At 28.5% G+C, this 19966-nt stretch overlaps 6 protein-coding genes across 6 annotated transcripts; 5 read left to right on the top strand and 1 right to left on the bottom strand.

The window, feature by feature from the left end:
• Window positions 1-381: 381 nt before the first annotated feature.
• OCT59_028705 (uncharacterized protein) lies at window positions 382-708 on the top strand (the record flags this gene model as incomplete). Its single annotated transcript, XM_025313952.2, has 1 exon — window positions 382-708. The coding sequence occupies one exon, from the start codon at window positions 382-384 to the stop codon at window positions 706-708; it is 327 nt and encodes a 108-aa protein (XP_025186267.2).
• Window positions 709-835: 127 nt separating this feature from the next.
• On the bottom strand, window positions 836-5140 carry OCT59_028704 (uncharacterized protein; the record flags this gene model as incomplete). The annotated part of the gene is made up of 8 exons (XM_025333591.2): window positions 836-1013; window positions 1090-1163; window positions 1236-1405; window positions 1479-1720; window positions 2553-3996; window positions 4068-4206; window positions 4297-4649; window positions 4753-5140. 8 exons carry the CDS (start codon window positions 5138-5140, stop codon window positions 836-838), a joined length of 2988 nt encoding a protein of 995 aa, XP_025186266.2.
• Window positions 5141-6638: 1498 nt separating this feature from the next.
• On the top strand, window positions 6639-8320 carry OCT59_028703 (uncharacterized protein; the record flags this gene model as incomplete). The annotated part of the gene is made up of 9 exons (XM_066147490.1): window positions 6639-6677; window positions 6753-7013; window positions 7096-7167; window positions 7245-7464; window positions 7534-7748; window positions 7823-7952; window positions 8032-8057; window positions 8122-8182; window positions 8265-8320. 9 exons carry the CDS (start codon window positions 6639-6641, stop codon window positions 8318-8320), a joined length of 1080 nt encoding a protein of 359 aa, XP_065994197.1.
• Window positions 8321-9358: 1038 nt separating this feature from the next.
• On the top strand, window positions 9359-10684 carry OCT59_028702 (uncharacterized protein; the record flags this gene model as incomplete). Its single annotated transcript, XM_066147489.1, has 1 exon — window positions 9359-10684. The coding sequence occupies one exon, from the start codon at window positions 9359-9361 to the stop codon at window positions 10682-10684; it is 1326 nt and encodes a 441-aa protein (XP_065994196.1).
• Window positions 10685-14754: 4070 nt separating this feature from the next.
• OCT59_028701 (uncharacterized protein) lies at window positions 14755-15054 on the top strand (the record flags this gene model as incomplete). The annotated part of the gene is made up of 1 exon (XM_066147488.1): window positions 14755-15054. One exon carries the CDS (start codon window positions 14755-14757, stop codon window positions 15052-15054), a length of 300 nt encoding a protein of 99 aa, XP_065994195.1.
• A 114-nt stretch (window positions 15055-15168) lies between these two features.
• On the top strand, window positions 15169-17378 carry OCT59_028700 (uncharacterized protein; the record flags this gene model as incomplete). The annotated part of the gene is made up of 3 exons (XM_066147487.1): window positions 15169-16447; window positions 16632-17221; window positions 17370-17378. The coding sequence occupies 3 exons, from the start codon at window positions 15169-15171 to the stop codon at window positions 17376-17378; spliced, it is 1878 nt and encodes a 625-aa protein (XP_065994194.1).
• Window positions 17379-19966: the final 2588 nt, after the last annotated feature.

The following is a 19966-nucleotide window of genomic DNA, read 5'->3' as shown; positions in this document are numbered from 1 at the left end:
CATGGTGATTTTCATGATGGTAATGTTTTAATGTCAGATAATCACAATGAGCTATTTATTATTGATTTAGGACTATGTAAACCTATTAGTGATGTTGGTAATAAGATTAATGAAATTTATGGAGTTTTACCTTTTATGGCTCCTGAAATATTAAGAAACAAACCCTATACCCCAGCAAGTGATATTTATAGTCTTTCAATGATAATGTGGGAATTTACATCAGGTACTCCTCCGTTTTATCATGAAGCACATGGTCATCTCCTTATCTTGGATATTTGTAGAGGAAAACGTCCCGAAATTATAGAAAATACTCCAAAATGTTATATAGATTTAATGAAAAAATGTTGGGATTCAAATCCCTCCAATAGACCAACCATAAAAATGCTCGAAAATATTATATCTGAATGGATTAGATGTATTAATAAATATTATAAAATAAATAGGGATGGAGGACGTAAATTTTTAGTATCTAATATTGATAATCAATTAAAAGATGATATGCTTGAATTTGTAAAAGCAAACAAAACTTTAGTACAAGAACAAGCAAATACTTCTATTATGCAATCTCATCCACAAGCATATTATACAAGTCACAAATTTACTGAAATTTTAGCTCAAGTAAAATCTGAAATCATAGTTCAGGAAAAGTCTGAAATCTTAGTTCAAGAAAAGTCTGAGTGTTTTGAATGTATAATTAAAAATGAATGATCTTATATAAATAAAAATAATACTCTATGATTTCCAGTGATTTATTTTAAAATAATATATAATATATATTGGAAATATATCTATAAGAAACAGAAACCATTAAAAGCCTAGAAATTCTGGACAATAATTACAATTTAGACTGTATTTCTTTTAATAATTGCTGTAAGGAATTCTCATCAACAGATTGAATAGCGAGTTCATTTAATAAATTTTGCTTCAGTTCTGGGAATTCAGTTTTCCATTCACCTTTACTTATCATTTCTTTAATCTTTTCACGAGTTTTATCAACACTGGCATAATAATGTCTAGAAAAATAAATATTATTAGTATCAATCATATATATAATATATATTATATATTTAAAAAAAGAATTTTACTTACATCACTTCAGGAAACCATGCATACCAACGTCTTTGATGTGGTAATAAATAAAATAACTCAATTTCAGCTATAATCTGAGAAAATTTAAAAATTTTAGAATTTTTATAATATTTAATATTTAATATTAAATGATGATGATATCATACCTCTGCTTTTTGTATTAAATATGAAACTTTATCTTTTTCAATTGCTATATTAAGTAATCTAATAAACAAATTCATAAGATATACTACAATTAAGAGTGAAAATAAGACTACCAGTATTGCAAGTGTTGAATTATCATTATATGTCCAATTGGATAGTGCTCTCGAATCACCTATAATAAATGTTATTCTGTTAAAATATTTAATTATAAAAATATTAATGAGAATAATTTTTTTTCAGCATACCTGTTAAGAATAAATACACTGCAAAAAGAGCCATTTTAAAATTTGTAAACATGTTTGTATTTCCATCGGGTTTTTGAATAATAAATGAATTAGAATTAGTAGTTCCATTTTCAAATACTTGAATATAAGTAGGGACTAAATTCCAAGGATTATTTAAATCATTAATATTTGTATATGTTTCAAAAGAAATTTTAGTTTCTGGTGTTTCTGGTGATAAAAGAATATAAAATGCATGTGCAAAACTAATTATAATAATTAATAAAACCACTACAAAAGAAATAATCTTCTTTGCAACACTAATGATTATTGTAAAATATACACCAAAAGATTCAAATGCTCTAAAGAATAACAAAAATTTTATATCTAAAAATAAGCATGAAAAAGAAAGTAAATGAACATTTCTATCTTTTGTTTGAATCCAGTAAATTGCAGTAAATATTGGAAACAAATATGCAATTATATCTGTAACATTAAATAATATAGTTAATTACTTGTTAGAAGTTACCAGTGTATTAAAAAAGATTCAAATTAAAAATAAACATTCAAATATACCAAATATATTCCAAGCATCATGGATCCATTTAATAGGATTATAGATAAATTGTCAAATTTCAAAACTCAAATGAATAGACCCAAGTATAATTGAAGCAACCAGTAGTTGTTTTTGAATATCTTCATTGATATATTCCTGAGGAATTGTTGCAACAGCAGTAAAGCATCCAAGTAAAATTATAAATCCAAATTATTGCGTAATAATATTTTCCATAGTTATTCCATTTAAAATTTATTAATGCTTCTCCACTCCATGTTTTATAAATATCACTACTTATTGTTTTAGCAAATGGATTAGATTGAGGATTAATTAATTCCCAAACCCAATTATAATTTTGTGGATAGTTGATAAACTTAATGTAAGGATTCATGAAAGTGATTGTTATTATTGATGGTGTTGTTTTTTTTTGAAAAAGAAACAAAGTATCAAGATACCCATTCACATATGTATCGAATATGTTATCATATGAATCAATTTTAAAAATAAAATGAAATCTTAATAATATACGACATGTAACAAACCAAATTGGAAAAAGGATCAAAATTATTAATTCTTGAATAAAACTTAATATCTGGAATGTTGACTTATAATTATTCTTTAATTTCCTCATTAATGCATTGTATTTTAACCACCAAATAGATCGAGTTAAATCAACTATTTGAAGATATTGAAAAGAATAAAGATGCAAATCGTTATTTCGGTGTTCTTTGTTATAAAAAAGAGAATCTATAATCATTATTGTTTCTAACGAATATTTTAAAGTATATTCTGGATAATATTCGTTTAATAATGGCATATTAGAAGTAATAATACTCAAAAAAATCCTATTATTTCCTAAATCTTCTTTAAAATAATTAATACACTTTTTGTAGATATCATCTATTAATTTTGGCTGATGATTTTCAATTGCAAATGTTAATAATTTAACACCATATTTCAAAAGACTTTCCTTATCACATTTTTCATAGATAACATCTACTAATTCTAAATTATGTTCTTTAATTGCGAATATTAATAATTCAGTATCATATTTAAAAAAACTTTTCTCATCTTTTTCATTTTTTACATATGAAACCCATTCATCACAAAATTTAAAACTATTATAATTTGGCAAAGGTAATGTAAGTTTTGAAAATAATTTCTTATAACTTTGTAATTTTTTATAATAATAGTATCTATCGCCATATTGGTCAATACTAACAAAATCCATGTAATAATAATAATTTAAAGAAATAGATTTGTCATTTCCATTAAAATGGTAAATAAAAAGTCCCATATCTGTTAAAGTAATAATATTGCTATTTATTAACTTAGTTTTAATTAATAATGGCTCAAGATTTTTAACTTTTGTGCAAATAAATAATGGTTCAAAATTTTCAACTTCTGTGCATATAAATGATTGATTATTTTTAAGTTTTGTGCAAATTAAATCTCTAAAAACTTGCAGTTCAATTTTATCATTATAATCATCATTATTATAATCCCATTCAATTCTTTCTTTATGCCCAGAATCTGGTATAACTTCCTGAAATAATGCATGTATAGCATCCATGATATATGAATTAAATAAATGAACATTTAAGTTTTCATATGCATATGTTTTCTTATTGATTTTAAAATTATTGTCAAAATACCAATATCCAATCATATCATTAGAATCACTATTATTTAATTCATCAGAATTTTTAAGTAAAGAATTTACATTTGATATCAATTTTTCCAAATCGATCTTACAAACATCTCCATCTAAAATTCCAAATGCATATTTGCTTGCGGCTCGAATGTTATTTGGAAGATTAAAGTATTTTTTTGGTAATTGGTCATATTGTTTTAAGCGATCTAAACATTTTTCTCTACAATTTTCCATGACGGAATCCCAAAATCCACTACTTGGTATATTACTGAATAAAGGAAATAATAAAGGACATAAAACAGGATGTTTCATAGGTATACACATCTGATTAACTAATAATAAAATAGTATTAATGAAGTTTAATAGTATAGTAGAATTTTTAACTTAGAAAAAAAATCAATACCATTATTTATATCCAAAGAATCAATAGGAATTTCTAATTCAATCGAATAAATAATAATTTTATCCTTGATTCTTGTACAAATAAACTTCTCATTGCTGAAAACTGTAATATTTTCTTTAATATATCTTCTTTGTTTTGACTTTGGTTGTAAAAAAAAGACAAGTAATTAGTAATTTTTTTAAAATATTTTCATATAGATTTAGGCAAATAATTTAATATATCTTATTACCTCATCTTTACTATTATCATCATATTCAAACTCCTCATCAATAAATATTTTTATCTCTTTTTCAGTAATAAGATCCCATTCATAAATGGAGTTATTTGAAAATAAATAAAGTTTATTACATTTTGATATGCTAATCAATTTAAAATCTTTAGGTATCTCATAAATTTTTTTACACTTCCATTTGTTATTTTTAATTTGCGTGGAATAAAAATAAATAATTTTTTTCTCACAACAATCACCATATAAAATAAGTTCACCTTTTAAGTTGAAGATAAAATAATAATAGTCATAACCAAGGTGACAATCTAATTCAATGTTTTGATGATTATTCATATTGTATATTTCTAATATTTCTAATAAAATAATAATTAAATTATCGTAATTAGATAAATACCAAAGTATTAATATTTTTAAAACTGCATGAATTTATAAGATTGACTATTAATTATTACTTACCACGTTTTTTAGATCCATATTCATAAGTTATAAAAGAAATACACGCAAGTTTCTTATCATCGGAAACACACATTTTGTGTAAATCAACCTCTATTTCTTTTTTTCTTAGTTTAACAGGTTCAACAGTATGATCTAATTTAAGTTGACCCTCGTCTACATCTTCAATATTCCAACCGACAATTGAATGATCTTCTTCACTATAAGTAACGAGATATTTTCCATTTGGTGATATTTCTATCATAGTAATAGTTTTACCGTTATGTGATTTATCGTCATCAATTAATTTATCCTTATCAATATTGTTAGAAATATTAACTTTATCGATATCGATTTTATCTTTATCAATATTGTCGTCGATTTCTACGGAAATTTCATCCATTTGACTCATTTGATAATAAGGAGTATATGTATTATTAAATAATTTGTTGTTAAAAAAAAAGGAAGGTTTAAAAATGTTTTTATAGCGTCCATTACGATTTTATTTATTTTTGTAAAAATTAACCGGGAAATGATCGATCATCATTCGGCAAGATAGGAGATCCAATATTCCGTACCATACTGGTTTATAATAAAAGGCTTATGCGAGGCTTATATATAGACCGATAGACGGTTGGTACGCCACTGTATTTTGAAGGTTGATCCCGTGCCGAATATTCTGTATTCTCCTACATCTTATATCGGGTGTAACGTCTAAATCTTTTTTTTTTCTCTTTCTTGTTAAAAAAATTTCGCCTAATATTTTTTTCACATTTTTCCGTTTGAAAAAATAATGGTGTAGTTGGCCGCCGAAGGCGCAATAAATTTTCGGCTAACACAGCCGAAAAAATTTCATGTTGATCTTGAATATCATTTTCGGCTGAATATTTTCGGCTAAATACTTTTTTTAAAATAATAGTGTAGTAAGCCAGGTGTTAGCTGTGCCTTCACTTAATTTTTTGGCTAACTCCATGATGATCCCATTATCATGTATTTTATACATAATGATTACTAGCAGCTTGTGTTATATTTGCCACAGTAGTTCCTCAAACTTTTTGTGTTTTTACCATTTAAATCTTTAATAAGGTTAAAATTAATTATTTAAAAAAAAATTTTGTTAAAGCGAATTTGAAATAAAAGTGGCAGCGAAAAGATTGACTTTTTACATAAGTTTAAAGTTTAAACATACAATAATAAATATAACAACTTTATTCAATTTCAAACTTTATCAATAAATAGACTTCTATATACAATTGCCAATAATTTATTCCAGTAATACTTACTGATCGATTAAAATATTTTTTTTTTAAAAAAAAATAGTAACAGGTAACACGTTTATTAATTAATTAAGAACAATAATAAAATTGATTACATAATTTTTAAAACACCTAGAAAATAAAATAATTTACATTATCATATTCTCTATAACTATTAAGTTCATTCTATAAATTTCTAGAAATTATATAATCTATCTAAACTAATCTATCTGAAATTATAACATGATTGGTTAAAATAAGGCTTCATTAGCCGAAAACAGTCAAAAATAATATTCAAGATCAACATTTTTTCGGCTGTGTTGGCCGAAAATTTACTGCGCCTTCGGCAGATGATCTGTATCCAAGCGATCCAATATCATATCACGTGGTTTCAGTAAAAAAATTTTTTTCACTACTCCAATTTTCAATGCCGACCTTATTTATATCTCTCATTTACCCTTTTATGGCTAAAACAAAAATTAGCTGATACACAGCCATGATCGATCGGTTAGCCGATAAAAATTTATATGTAAACCAGATCTCACATAAAAAAAATATTTTTTTAGGTAGAGATAAATTCGAATTTTTTAAATTCATTGTAATTTATTATTATTATTATTTATAGACTAGGAAAAATATATATACATATTTATCATGGTTATGATTGTAATAAAACGCAAATGTATAAAGTTGGTAAGCGATTTTTATAAATGAAAATTTTTTTGAATTCTCTTTAACAACGTGTTTTCTAAACAATTTGTATCCCAGCTGCACCGCATCAACAGATCAAGAACAACACAATTGTTTATTCTTTCGTCAATTTTGCAAGCCATAATAATAACAGCATTAGAAGTTCGAGTATTCCACCGTAATAATGATACTAGTATATCGTTGGTTGCTTACGCCAGAAGTAGTAACCCAAGCATGAGTTGCTTAGTTCCAGATCTTTTTATACTAAACAATATAATTGAAGAAAATATTATCTTTATTATATTTCAAATCTTTCAAATGTGGTTATGTTTTAATGCGGTAAGAAAATGACAAAGCTGTATCCTTTATTTTGCGCAAACATAATCCATTAATAGAATTTCGTTACGGGATGTTTCTTTAGATCTATACTCAAAATACAGTTCAGATTGTTACCACTGCTGCAGTTACTTTCTTTTGTGCTCTTTTTGCCATTGTAAGATATAAGTCAATGATGTCAAGTCCACTTGCAACACATTTGTTTATTAAAATCTAAATAAAATTTTTTAACAGGTTCAGATACTCGAAGTCCGAAAATGGTACGGAAATATCGGCAAGTTATGTCAAGCTCCATTGAAATTTGAATCTTACCCAAAATTTTTATCGTATGACATACCATTAATGATAGCATTAATAATATTTGGCTTTATTATGGCTTTCCTGGGTTGGAAATTATATCGGCAACTTGGTTGGAACATATATAAAAAAATTGGTGGAGACATCAATACACAAGGCACGTTAGATTAAAAATTAAAAATTTGTTTATTTATTTATTAACGCGTGAATTGATTTTCATTTTTAGCCATGTTCAAGACATACTTAAGCTATGAAATGTTACTTAAGCTCGGATTATTCTTTATATTGGGGCTAGCTTTAGAAGCATGTATAGTATTTAAAATAAATTTAGTCGAACATACATCTATAAACCGCATCAGATTTCTTCCAAGACATTTTTATTTGTTTCATATAGCAGTGACAGGCTTAACTTTTCTAATTCAAATAATCGGATATCGTTCGGTATGTTATCTAAAAGTTTTTTTTGTATAAATATTTTAAAAATCGATTATTAATTAGTTATTATCAATTAATAGGCAAAAAGAGAAATAAAAGTTGGTATGATATGCTTATGTGTATTTTGGGCTGCTATTATTATAGATTTTTGTATACTTATGAAATATTCGATAAGTGTTAAGGATAGTTGGTACTTTTTCATTGTATTTCGTATGTAAAAAGTATTTATTTTCGATACTTTTCTTTTAGATTTTTTTGCTATTTATATTAACATACCCGCTATTTTTAGTTTCCATTGGAATCATAATAAGTTTTGTAAGTAATTAAAAAAGTTTTGTTATAGTATTTCACAATATTAATGATTTTTTTTTTTATTTAGTTCTCATTAATTTGGTCTGTATTCGTTTACAATAATTTTGGACGAGGATTAAAGGATCGTCGTGAGTTATTTAGTTAACTTCATCTTTTTTTTTTTATATTAGAAGAAATAATAAATAATTTCTTTTTTACTTCAAATTATAGTTAATCAAAAGGATAAAGAAGAACCTGTTTTTTATTTGCGGTACGCTCCAATATAGTGCGTTATCATTTATATTATATGACGATCATTTTGATGAGATCACGTGATAACGAAAAACGAATAACAACCATGAAAATTTACAATATCTCACAAACCATCAGGACAAAAAAAACTCTTTCCCCTTTTTTTTATTTTTGTTAATTTTCCGCAGTAATATAGCGCAAGTTTTTTTTTAGTTTCTATTTGAAACGTCAAGGGGATAGAGGCCCACCCGGGCGCCTTGGTCGTATACAAGGTTTTGGTTCTCACATACAATATTCATGATATGAAAGGCTTTCCGCGAGCAGACGCCGCGGACTTCAGCGATATTTACCCCGTTTATGAGAATAAGAATAACTTCTCTAACCTTTCTCTCCTTACTCCAATACCCTCACGAGTTCCTGTTACACCTCCTGAACCCTTAAAGGATACGATATCTTCTCTTCCGGTGATATTACCTATTGAAAAGAAAAAAAGGAAAAAACGCCCACGTTTATTAAGGCCTTCTCGTACTATAGAAAAATCTTCTTCGCCTGGAAAAAATAATCCTTTGAAGATCTCTTTTTCCAAATTTCACGTGACTTCTCCACGACGATCTGGATATAACAGGATTTATGAAATCCGACGTTCAAGAAGTTTCTTTTTTGAGTTAGATGATCATCCTCAGAACACCAATGATATTCATCTCAAGATACACACAAATGATTACCACATGAACACTAAACCGATTAGTTATAATAACACAAGTACAATTCCGAACGCCAAATACCAAATGAGTTGTATGCTCACACACTTTTTTTCCTCACAAAGAGTGTTACCACGCGCTATTCAACAAAAATATTTTAACTATATACGAGATAAATTATTGGCTCGACACTTGATGGTCTATTCACGTGATCATAGTACTATCGAAAGAAATCGCATTACGAAGACCTTTTTCTATTTTACTTATAAACGATATCGTTTTCATTTTGGGATCTACACCCCTTGTCAACATTGCTCTACTCCCTCATTTTCTTCAACCCCGTATATATGTAATGTACCTGTTCCTTTTGTTATGTCAAAACATAGACGAGCGTGTGTTACGCATCAACGACAATTCTTCAGTGAAAAATTATTTCACAAACCGAAAGATTCTGTATCTAATTCGGATGGCATAGTTAATAGTAAAGCTCTTCATGCTAATTTGATTTACGACCGATGGAAAAATCGCTCCAAAAAATCAGTATTTTCAAACAGACTAGGTATATCATATCAAGAAGCGATACACGCTAGAGATGTTCAATCTGTCTTAGAATATGGTAATAAACATATGTATAGAAAACGTCTTACTGACTTTCAGCTCAAGCAATCAAACTGTCTCAAAGTTAAGAAAAAGCAAGAAACCCGATTTCTCCGAGCATGTAGATGGGTTTTTAAAACAAAAGAGCAAAACATTCCCGACCCTAATAGGCATAGGTTACGTACGGCGCAACGATATCATTTTTTGTTTCTAAAATCTCAATATATCAACAAACCGGTGAAACATTTGATATATGATCACGGTTTAGTTTCAGAGGACTATGGTTTTTCTACGCCTCATTACTACAAGACAACAAATCACGCTGATTCACGCACTGGCCGACCCATTATTAGAGGATATAACCATTTAATTCCAGAGATATCTCCTTTTAATGCCCAACCTTGGGTTCGAGAATATGATCCCTACCCAGATATGTTTATACCCTATAAATACAGGGACATCATCCCTAAAGATCCTCTTTATACAGATACAGGTGATTACATAAGGCCTGGTTCTCATTTATGGTTCACATATATGTGTAACCTTCATCGCAGGATCTCTTCAGCTACAACTAGCCAAGAACGTAAATATTTGCTTCAATCGGAACAAGAACGTGAGAGAGAAACGAGAGAATTACTCGAAAAAGAACAAGCGATTAAAGCTGAAGCCCGATATTATGGCACCAGTGTCCACACATTATCACGTAGAAGACATGCTAGTAAAATGCTGACAGGCAAAACCAGACACTTTCATGAGCGAATGAATCATCTCACTACCACACCTCTGAAAGGTAATGACGTCATCAGATATGCCGAACTCAATGCGGAAATGGAATCTTTCGAACTATATTATAATAGTGGGGTTAATTTTAATGAAAGATCAAAGAAAGCTAATGGCAAGATTCGCAAAGAAAAAGAAAAGAAGAAAGAAATAACGTCAGATGACACCAAAGAGTTGGAACATCGTCCTAAAAAACGCAATACAGCGTTAGTTGCTAATAATTTTTTTCATATAGATGAAGATCGTTACAAACGGAATCGTCCGTCCAAAGTACCAGTCGATACTACTGCCGTTGCAGGTCCTTCACGGATTAAGTTTTAGTTTTTTTTTACGGTTATTTTAACCAAAATTTTTTTTTTTTTACAAGTAGATTTTTCTACATCTTTTTAGTTTCGTTTTATATGTAGTACTATTATGTACAAATCACGTTTACTTTTTATACACCAAACAATTTAGAATAGTGTGAATCATTCCACCTATGACAGTATTTACAGGTGGCGACCCTATGGGTTGAAAGAAAAATACGGATCATTTTATGATTGTCGTCAATAAATTGAATTTTGCTATTTATAATGTGTAGATTGCCACAACTTCTTAATATTTAGTCAGTGTCCTTTATCATTTTTTTCTTTCGGTTCATTGGTTCCTTTCTGGTAGGGGAGGGGATCATTCTGGTTCGTTGGATTTAAAGAAGTTCGGGTCCATCTTCGGGGGGATGATAGCTAGAAGTAGGATAGCACGGTTACGTTTATGTCCTGTTAATAGTCTGTCCGTCTTCACATAAAATAAATAAATAAATAAATATCTCACAAACCATCATATGAATTTTATTTAAATATATATTCAAATAGAAAACAATCATACAATCCTACCTATATAATAATCATTTTATTATTGTTTCTGAAACAGTAACAAAACTTAATAAAAATAACTTTGTTTTTGATTTCATACATTAAAATCAGTAAACTCCACGAATGCTAAACATATAAGTATTATAAAATTATAATAATCTAATTACCACCTCACAAAATATGAAATGTTTTGTGTTTTGTATTTAAATTTAAAAGGAAAAAAATACACTAAAGATAAAAAAAAATTAAAATGGTATTAGTAAAAATTTTTATTTGAATAAATAATGCTCAAATGATTTTTTGATTTACATCATTTCACTAATCATACTATAGGCCTCAAAAGGTTTCGCAAGTTTGAAGTTAATCTAAAGTTGGACTATTTAGAGAATTCGCAACTTATTATCGACTTCATATGATAGTTTTTTTGTTATAAACTTTATTAGCCTCTTTAAAGTTTATTTGAAAGACAGAGACTCTGGCTTTCTAACGAATATTTTTAAGCAGAGTTTAAAAAATATTGTAAAGAAGTAAAAAAAAGTGATCATTTTTTGCCATATATGGAATGACGTAATAAACTGTACTCCCTAATAAATCGCACTTTTTTTAATCGCTTTTTTTTTTAAATAAATCTTATTTAGAGTATAATGGATACCCATGTTCAGAAATTATAATTAGTGAGGTTTTAGTCTCTAGAGTTATTGTATGATTTTGGTCAAGAGATTTTGATGATAACTTTTTAGAGTACAATAATCAAACTGATTTTTATAATTATTCTGTTTTCAAAAACTTGATTTTTGTTAACGAATTTTTTTTATTCAGTTAGAAAAAAAAATCAGTTAAAATTTATTTTGATTTACTTGATCAAACAAGTATCGATTATAAAATGAATCACGCTCTTTCTTATCTTCTTACAGAGAAGATTAGAGAATATGGATGGACGTTAGTTCTGAGACTGGAGTTAAAAAGATTTTGCATCAATATTTTAAGGTATTATTCATATTTGATTACATCTTTATTTTATTTTATTTTAATGCTAATTTAGACATTATTAGTTTTTCAATCATTCGAATAAAATTATTTCTACAATCGCAAAAAAAATATAAATTCTCTCAAATTAGATCATGATGATCCAATTTTATCTGGCATAATCAACACAATTCATATAAAGTCAAATCATAATATTATTGATAAAAAAGTTACCGATGATGATTTGTATAATTTTTTGGACGTGACTTTACAAATTAAAGAATTCCCTTTTGAGGAAAAACGCGTCGTAAAGTGGATAGACAAAATAAGGAACGATGGTATTTCGTTAAAGAGATCAATTAAATCATTAATTAGAGACTTACCATACGTATGGAGAAATGATAATTACCAAAAAAGATCGTCGTTAATCAACGACTCATGATGCAATAATATGCAAATAACTTTGAAAATTATATATTTTATATTTATATTAATTATAATTTTTATTAATAAAATTTGGTTTATATTGTTTAATTAATATACTTTATTATTTATAGCAGTTACTTTAACATTATATAATTTTTTTTAATGTTTAATTAATATTTATCTTTATAAAAATTACAAAAATTTATAAAAAAATTATATGCAAAATGTTTAATTGAATTGATAAAGTTTTGAAAAGAGGCGATATAGGTTATAAGATATTAAAGGAAGGTTATTTAAATTTGAGCAGCAGCTAGAAAAGATGGGAATTGGGAAGGTTGTTTTTGATGATAAAGAAAGATTTTCGGATAAAGCTTTATACGTATAGATAATCAGTTTAACGTTTTAGAATTAGAATTAGTTGCAATTATATGTGCATTGTTGACTATAAGTGATAATGTTTACATGGATAAATTGTCAATTTTTCATTTATGAATAATTAATTCTATGAATATGGAGTACAAGGAAAATATGAAATACATAATAGTTTAATATATGTTGTGTTTACGAGAATCAAATATTGATGTGACCAGTTAAATCACAGGCATTCTAACATAAAAAGAAATAAAATGGCGAATAGTTTGGCAAACTAAAAATGGCTCTTTATGAGAATTAATGCTAAAATCAGTCTGACCAATGAAAATTCGTGGGAGTATGGTTTTTATTGGAATGAAATTAATTACAAGATGTTCACGTGAATTTTACAAAGAATTAAATCTAAGTAATTATTATAAGGCATCATGACTAATAAAAATTACAGACTGAAATTACAGGATATAGATATTGATTGGATAGCATCCTACAAAATTTCGTTCAAAATATAATGGGCATGATGACATTTAATATAAAAAATTTTTTTGAAAATACTACCTACAATGGAACCTTTTAAATAAACGCAATCCTGAAATTTATATATCTGGTAAATGTATTCGTTATTTACATCTTTGGACATATTGGTTTGCAGATCAGAAGTAACTATTAATCAAATCATTAATCAAGCGCTAGAGGTAGCAAGATCTGAAGTAAATTCTCATAACTATTTTTTATGTAAATCAACAATATTCAACGGTAGAATCTTTCATAAAATTATTAAAGGATTGTTAATATCAATTTGTATTTGGGAATATTATACAAAAGGTTCAGGCACATTATTAAGTATTTGTCATGAATATTAAAATTTTGTATGGAAAGTACATTTGGAATATGAGATATGATGCTGTTATTAGATAGGAAACTGGACAAAGTATTACACGGCAAATGAAAGGCTAAGTAATGGTGATCATATTTTAAATTTTTTATCAAGAATTAGTAATAGAACAAAAGATAGGTTAGGTGAATTGGTTGTAGTCACGCGCGTAACGAAATAATGAATAAAATATGGCTCTCAAAAAATTTTTCTAACTTGTGGTGTTATATAATAATAATAGTGTTTATATAGAATCCAATTATTTTCTAGAAATAATTCTTTTAAATAAAGTATCCTATCAAAATCAAACAAAAGATATATTACGTCTGCATTGTGCAAGTGTGTTGTATTGTCACGTTGTTTATCATAATATTAATAAAGAGGTATTATTTAAAAAAAAATTATATGGTGCAAATAAATTTAATTATAATTTATTTTTATTTATTACTAAGAATTTTTTGATTTTTATATAATTATAATTGTTATCCCAGATTTATCCAATTATATCCCGGGGTTTAATCACGGGCTTTTGATCGGCACGGTCATTCTATGATTCCGTGTTACATTACATACATTACTTCTGTGTATTTTTTGTCACCACCCCTGCATGATCGACATCAATTTCAATCATTTTGAAAACGGACAATGAGAAAATGTACTTATAATTTGTAAGCAAAAAATATCAAACAATATACGTTTTTTGTACGCTTTTTTTGTGCGACATCGATTTTGGAAAAATTGATCTACTGTAATTTAATAACGTCCATCGTTTTTAAGTTTCATTACTTCGTCTGTCTTTGGATAGTTTTTCTGTTCATTGATAGATAGCTATTTTTTGTTTTATCACTCTTAACAAAATTGAAACTCAATTTAGCACAAAAAAAAAAATTGCTTTACTATTAAAAATGTCTGAACAAAAATTCGATAAAACGCAGAATGAAATTAACATTTTCAATGAAGAAGTAATTAATAACGAAAATGATGAAATTGAATTATTTCATTCGAACCAAAAAGCAGCAGAAAATGGAGATAAAGAAGCACAATTCAATTTAGGTGTTTTTTATACTAGTATTGAAAAAGATCAAGCCAAAGCCTTTTATTGGTATCTCAAAGCAGCAGAAAATGATAATAAACATGCAAGAGAGGAAAACTCTCTCCTGCATAAACCGATTTACATAGAATTCCGCAGCAAACCAGAAAACTAAAATTAAATAGAAACAAAAATGGGAATAACACCGTCAAAAGAAAAATTTATAGCTTTAGAAGGATACGCAAAGAAAAGCGATGAAGAACGCACTGACATACTAAAAAACGCAGGAATGGAACCAACACAAATAGACCAAGACCTGGCCAACTTCCTAGGAGTCGAAGATATAAAATTTGGCTGCTTCATGAGAGGAATTATAATGATATGCATAGATGAGAACAATACAGAACGCAACAAAGAATTTGGCCGATACATAGAAGAATACAAAAATCTCCACAACGCAACGCTCGAACAAAAACACTTTGAAATGAACGAACAAATTAGAATAATGGACGAAAACTGGAAACTGAAAGAAGAATACTACTTTAAACACACCTCAATGAAAAAACACCAAATTATAACGGAATTGGGAACAGTAGACCAAGACGACAAAGAAAAAATGAAAAAATGCAAAGAAATGGTCGATAATCACTTAGAAACAACAGGCAGCGCTTCCAGCGATGAATTACCTTGGGAAAAAGAAACGAACAGCAGCACATGTAGTGACGAATTCAACCAAAATGAAAACTTTGCGAAAAGATACCAGATATACAACAAATCTTCACATCCTACAAAGGTCAACACACCTCACAGCACCAATAACAACTCGCAAATGCAGGAGAGGACCGAATACGGAAATTCTCAATATTCAAGGAACCAATCAATTACAATGGCGATAACCGCAGATCACGACATGGGAGAAAATTCCATAAAAAGCAAAGAATCGATGCACAAACCTAAAACAGCAAACGACCTGAAATATTTCGCGGGTCTTTTTACACATCAGATGAAAGGAACACAAGCACAAGATGACAAAATGATAACAGAATTTTTAAATAATAACAAATTATTAGAATTTCACGTGAACACACTGGGAAGAACCATAAAAAATGGGAACGAATACACATACGTTGGTTTCTTTACAGAAACAGCAAAAAACAAATTCCTGGAAGACACAAGAATATCGGAAGCAATAGGAAAATTCAGAAACCTCGAATGGTTAAACAAAATTGATACGACAATATTAATATCAGTAACAGGAATCGAAAAAAGTATGAATATAGAAGATGTAATTACGCAACTAGAAAACAAATTTGGGAAAATGGAACGAATTACGCATCAAAATGAATTAAATGGAAAAATCAACATGAAAGTGCTAATGAACATAAAATGTACGGACGATGAATTATTGAATACATGGGGAATTTTTATCAACGGAAAAATGATCAGAACGGAACCTTTAAATTACAAAAATCACGTGACCAAACAACGAGGGAAAATAATCGCGAGCGTAATAGACATACCCAATCATATCAACGACACAGAATTCACACCAATCTTCAGACAAACAGGTGCAAGATATTGGTATAAGTCACCCGACAGGAATAGAGGAACATACAGAATGATAGTACAATTCAACAACGCAACAGAGAGACAAGAAGCAATAAGGAAAAAAATCAAAATTGACGACAAAACCTTCACGTGGCTTTTTCGTGACGACGAGAATGGACAAAACTTTTTTCGAAACAACAATAGAAGAAATAACGGAAGATTTCAAAGCCAAATGCACGATAAAGGAGGATATGAAGATAACACAAGATGTTTTATATGTAAAAGGAACAATCACAAAGCAAGAGATTGCTATTTCAACAACAGCAACAACAACGAAGGACAGAGAAACAGCAGAGACTACAGAGGAAAAGATTGGAACAATCACAATAGTTACAGCAACAGAGGGACATATGACAACGAAGGAAATTTCACGCCACCCAGAGGACCGAACAACAACAACAACGGTAACAGCAGATACAACAGACACAGAAAAGATTGGAACAATGATTACCGAAGAAGACAATTTAACGATGATCGCAATGAAAATGGAAGATATGAAAATAGAAGATATCAGAGTGAAGGATACCAACAAAATAGATACAACGATTATAGAGAACAAAACCAGAGCGACAAAAGAAACAATAGTAACAATGGCTATATCGGAGGAAATAGAAGATACGATAACGGAAACTGGAACGAAAGAAATAGATACAATGGAAGACGTCGAATGGACGAGCGCTTCTAAAATAACATCAAATAAAAGAAAAAAGGAAGGAAGAGAAGAAGGCGAAGAAGTAAGCGCGGACGAAGGAGTAGAAGAGAAAAGAAAAAAACTCGCAAAGAAAAACCCAAAAAACGACAAAACATATAAAAATCACGAAAACCATAAAAAACATATTAAAACAAATAAAAAAGAGGAAAAACAGAATCATTTAACAATAGGTTGTATAAATATAAGAGGTATGAATGATGTAGAAAAACAAGGAAATTTGAGAACCTTTCTGGGAAAAGAAAAATGGGATATAGCAATCGTAACAGAGACAAAATTAACAGAACAAAAAGGAAAATATATTTACAAAGGATGGGACAAATACGAATGCATAAATAGTAGTTTCAATAATGACAATACAAAAAGTGGAATAATAATATTAATTAGAAAAAAGCTGAACGATCGGAGATACAAAGTAGAGAAAATAGACGGTCACGTGATCAAATTAGATATACTATTCAAAGATAAACAAAAAGGAATTAAAATAATAGGAATTTACAATCCAAACAACGACAAAGATACTACAAGACAAATAGAAAAGAAAGTAACAGCTTGGATTAACGAAGCGAAAAATTTAAACCAGGAACTGATAATATTAGGAGATTTCAACGAATCAGCAAACAACAAGAAAAAAAGTAAACCGGTAACTCAAACGATAAAAAAACATGGCTTGACAGATGTTCACGAATGTCTGACAGGGAAAGATATGCTAGATACTTGGAAGAGTAGAGAACATTCATCCAGAATAGACTATATTTTCACAAGCGAAGGCATTCTAGGGCAAATTTTAAGTCATGAAGTTTTAGATATAGAAGAATTTATGACAGATCACAAAGCACTAACGATCAAGCTAGAATTAAAAGAATCGATAGATCTAAACAGAAAAGAATATTTCAAACAAATAAAAACAGAACTTAAAAGAATAAAATTAGAAACTGAAGATTGGGAAATAATAGCAGAAAGATTCGACGATAAACTGCTGGATATAACAGAAAATGATATAAATAGAGAAGAAATGTGGGAAACAATGGTAGCAATATACGAAGAACAAAAAACCAAACGAATAGAGGAATTAAAAGAAATCAGGAAAAAAGAAAAGGAAAAGGAGAACGATGACCAACAGAAAATGGAAGAAAGAACATTAGATCATTTGATAAAAGAGTACGAGAATTTAGAAAAAATTAATAACATAGAACACGAAATAACCAAATTACTTAGAAAAGTAGTTAAAAAGAAATGGAAAGGAAGAGAAACAGCAAAAAATGGAAAACAATATAAAAGTTTCGATGAACAACTAACTATAGAAGATTGGGGAACGACTGATACAGGAAAATTTAACGCAAAAAAATTAATTAGTTTAATAAAAACACACGACAAAATAGAAACGAACAAAGAGAGATTAATAAATATAGAACATTTAAGAGAATATAGAAAAAGAAAAGAACTAGAAGAAAGAGGAAAAGAAAGGAGAAAATACATGATAAAGCTTTACGAAGAAATAAACGACAGAATAATTGAAATTAATATAAAGAAAAGAGAAATATACTTAGAAGAAGATATAGGAAAAATGATAAACAGAATTCTAGAAAAGAAAAGAGAAAAAATAGACATGTCAAGTCTAGTAATAAAAGAAAATGGGAAAATAACGATAGAAAAAAATCAAGAAAAAATAAAAGAAATAACTCTAGAGCACTACAGCAAATGGACAGCGAAACGCAACATAAATCTAGACGAAATAGAATTCAATCATGAATGGAGAGAAATATATAAACCGTTAGAAATCATTGATACTGACATATATAAGAAATTGATGGAAAAAATTGAGATGGAGGAATTAGAGATAGTAATAAAGAATTTGAAATCAAACAAAGCGCCAGGAATGAGCGGAATAAGTTATGATTTCTGGAAGAAAAGCAAAAATCTGACAAGACAGATACTTTTAGCTATTATTAATGAAAGCATGGAGAAAGGAAATGCGACAGAAAAATGGAAAAAAGGTTTAATATACCCGATTAATAAAACAACACGTTCGCATTGGAATCAAGATCTATCGCTAACGAGACCAATAGTATTACTGGAAACCGCGCGTAAAATATGGTTCAAAATATTAGTAAATAGATTGAGCAAAATTTTATCGGATAACAAGATTCTCACAGATACTAATTATGCGGCACTCAAGAACGAAAGTACGCTTGAACCAATTAATATTATTCAACACATAATCGAAGATGCGAATAGAAACGGAAAAGAAGCATGGATTCTTTTCATGGATATCTCGAAGGCGTACGATTCGGTCAATATACAAATGCTTGAATTAAGTATGAAAAGAATAGGACTCCCGGAAAAATTTATAAATCTCGTTTTAGATATAAGTTTAAATAGACACAATCGGATTTTAATAAACAACGAGATGACTGATGAATATTACGTAGAAGATGGCCTAGATCAAGGCGAAGTGTGGTCGCCCATATTATGGAGAATTTTTTACGACGCACTTTTAGCAAGGTTAGAACAAATTAGAGAAAATAATGGTTATAATCTAAATGAAAAGAAAATAATAAATTTAAGAAAAAGAGAAATAGACGATTTAAACATTTCCATAAACGTGACGGCATTTATGGATGACACTACGATTATCAGCAATAATAAGAAAAATTTAGAAGAAATGATTGATATATGTCATCAATTTTTCGATATTAATGATATTAAAGCGAACGTAGGAAAATACGAATTAATAAAAATTAATAGTGAAGAGAAAGAGCTCGAAATA

The sequence above is a fragment of the Rhizophagus irregularis genome, chromosome 8 (assembly GCF_026210795.1).
Source record: "Rhizophagus irregularis chromosome 8, complete sequence".
Classification (NCBI taxonomy): domain Eukaryota; kingdom Fungi; phylum Glomeromycota; class Glomeromycetes; order Glomerales; family Glomeraceae; genus Rhizophagus; species Rhizophagus irregularis.
Note: the sequence above shows the minus strand (reverse complement) of the source record. Positions and strands in the feature narration are given on the sequence as shown.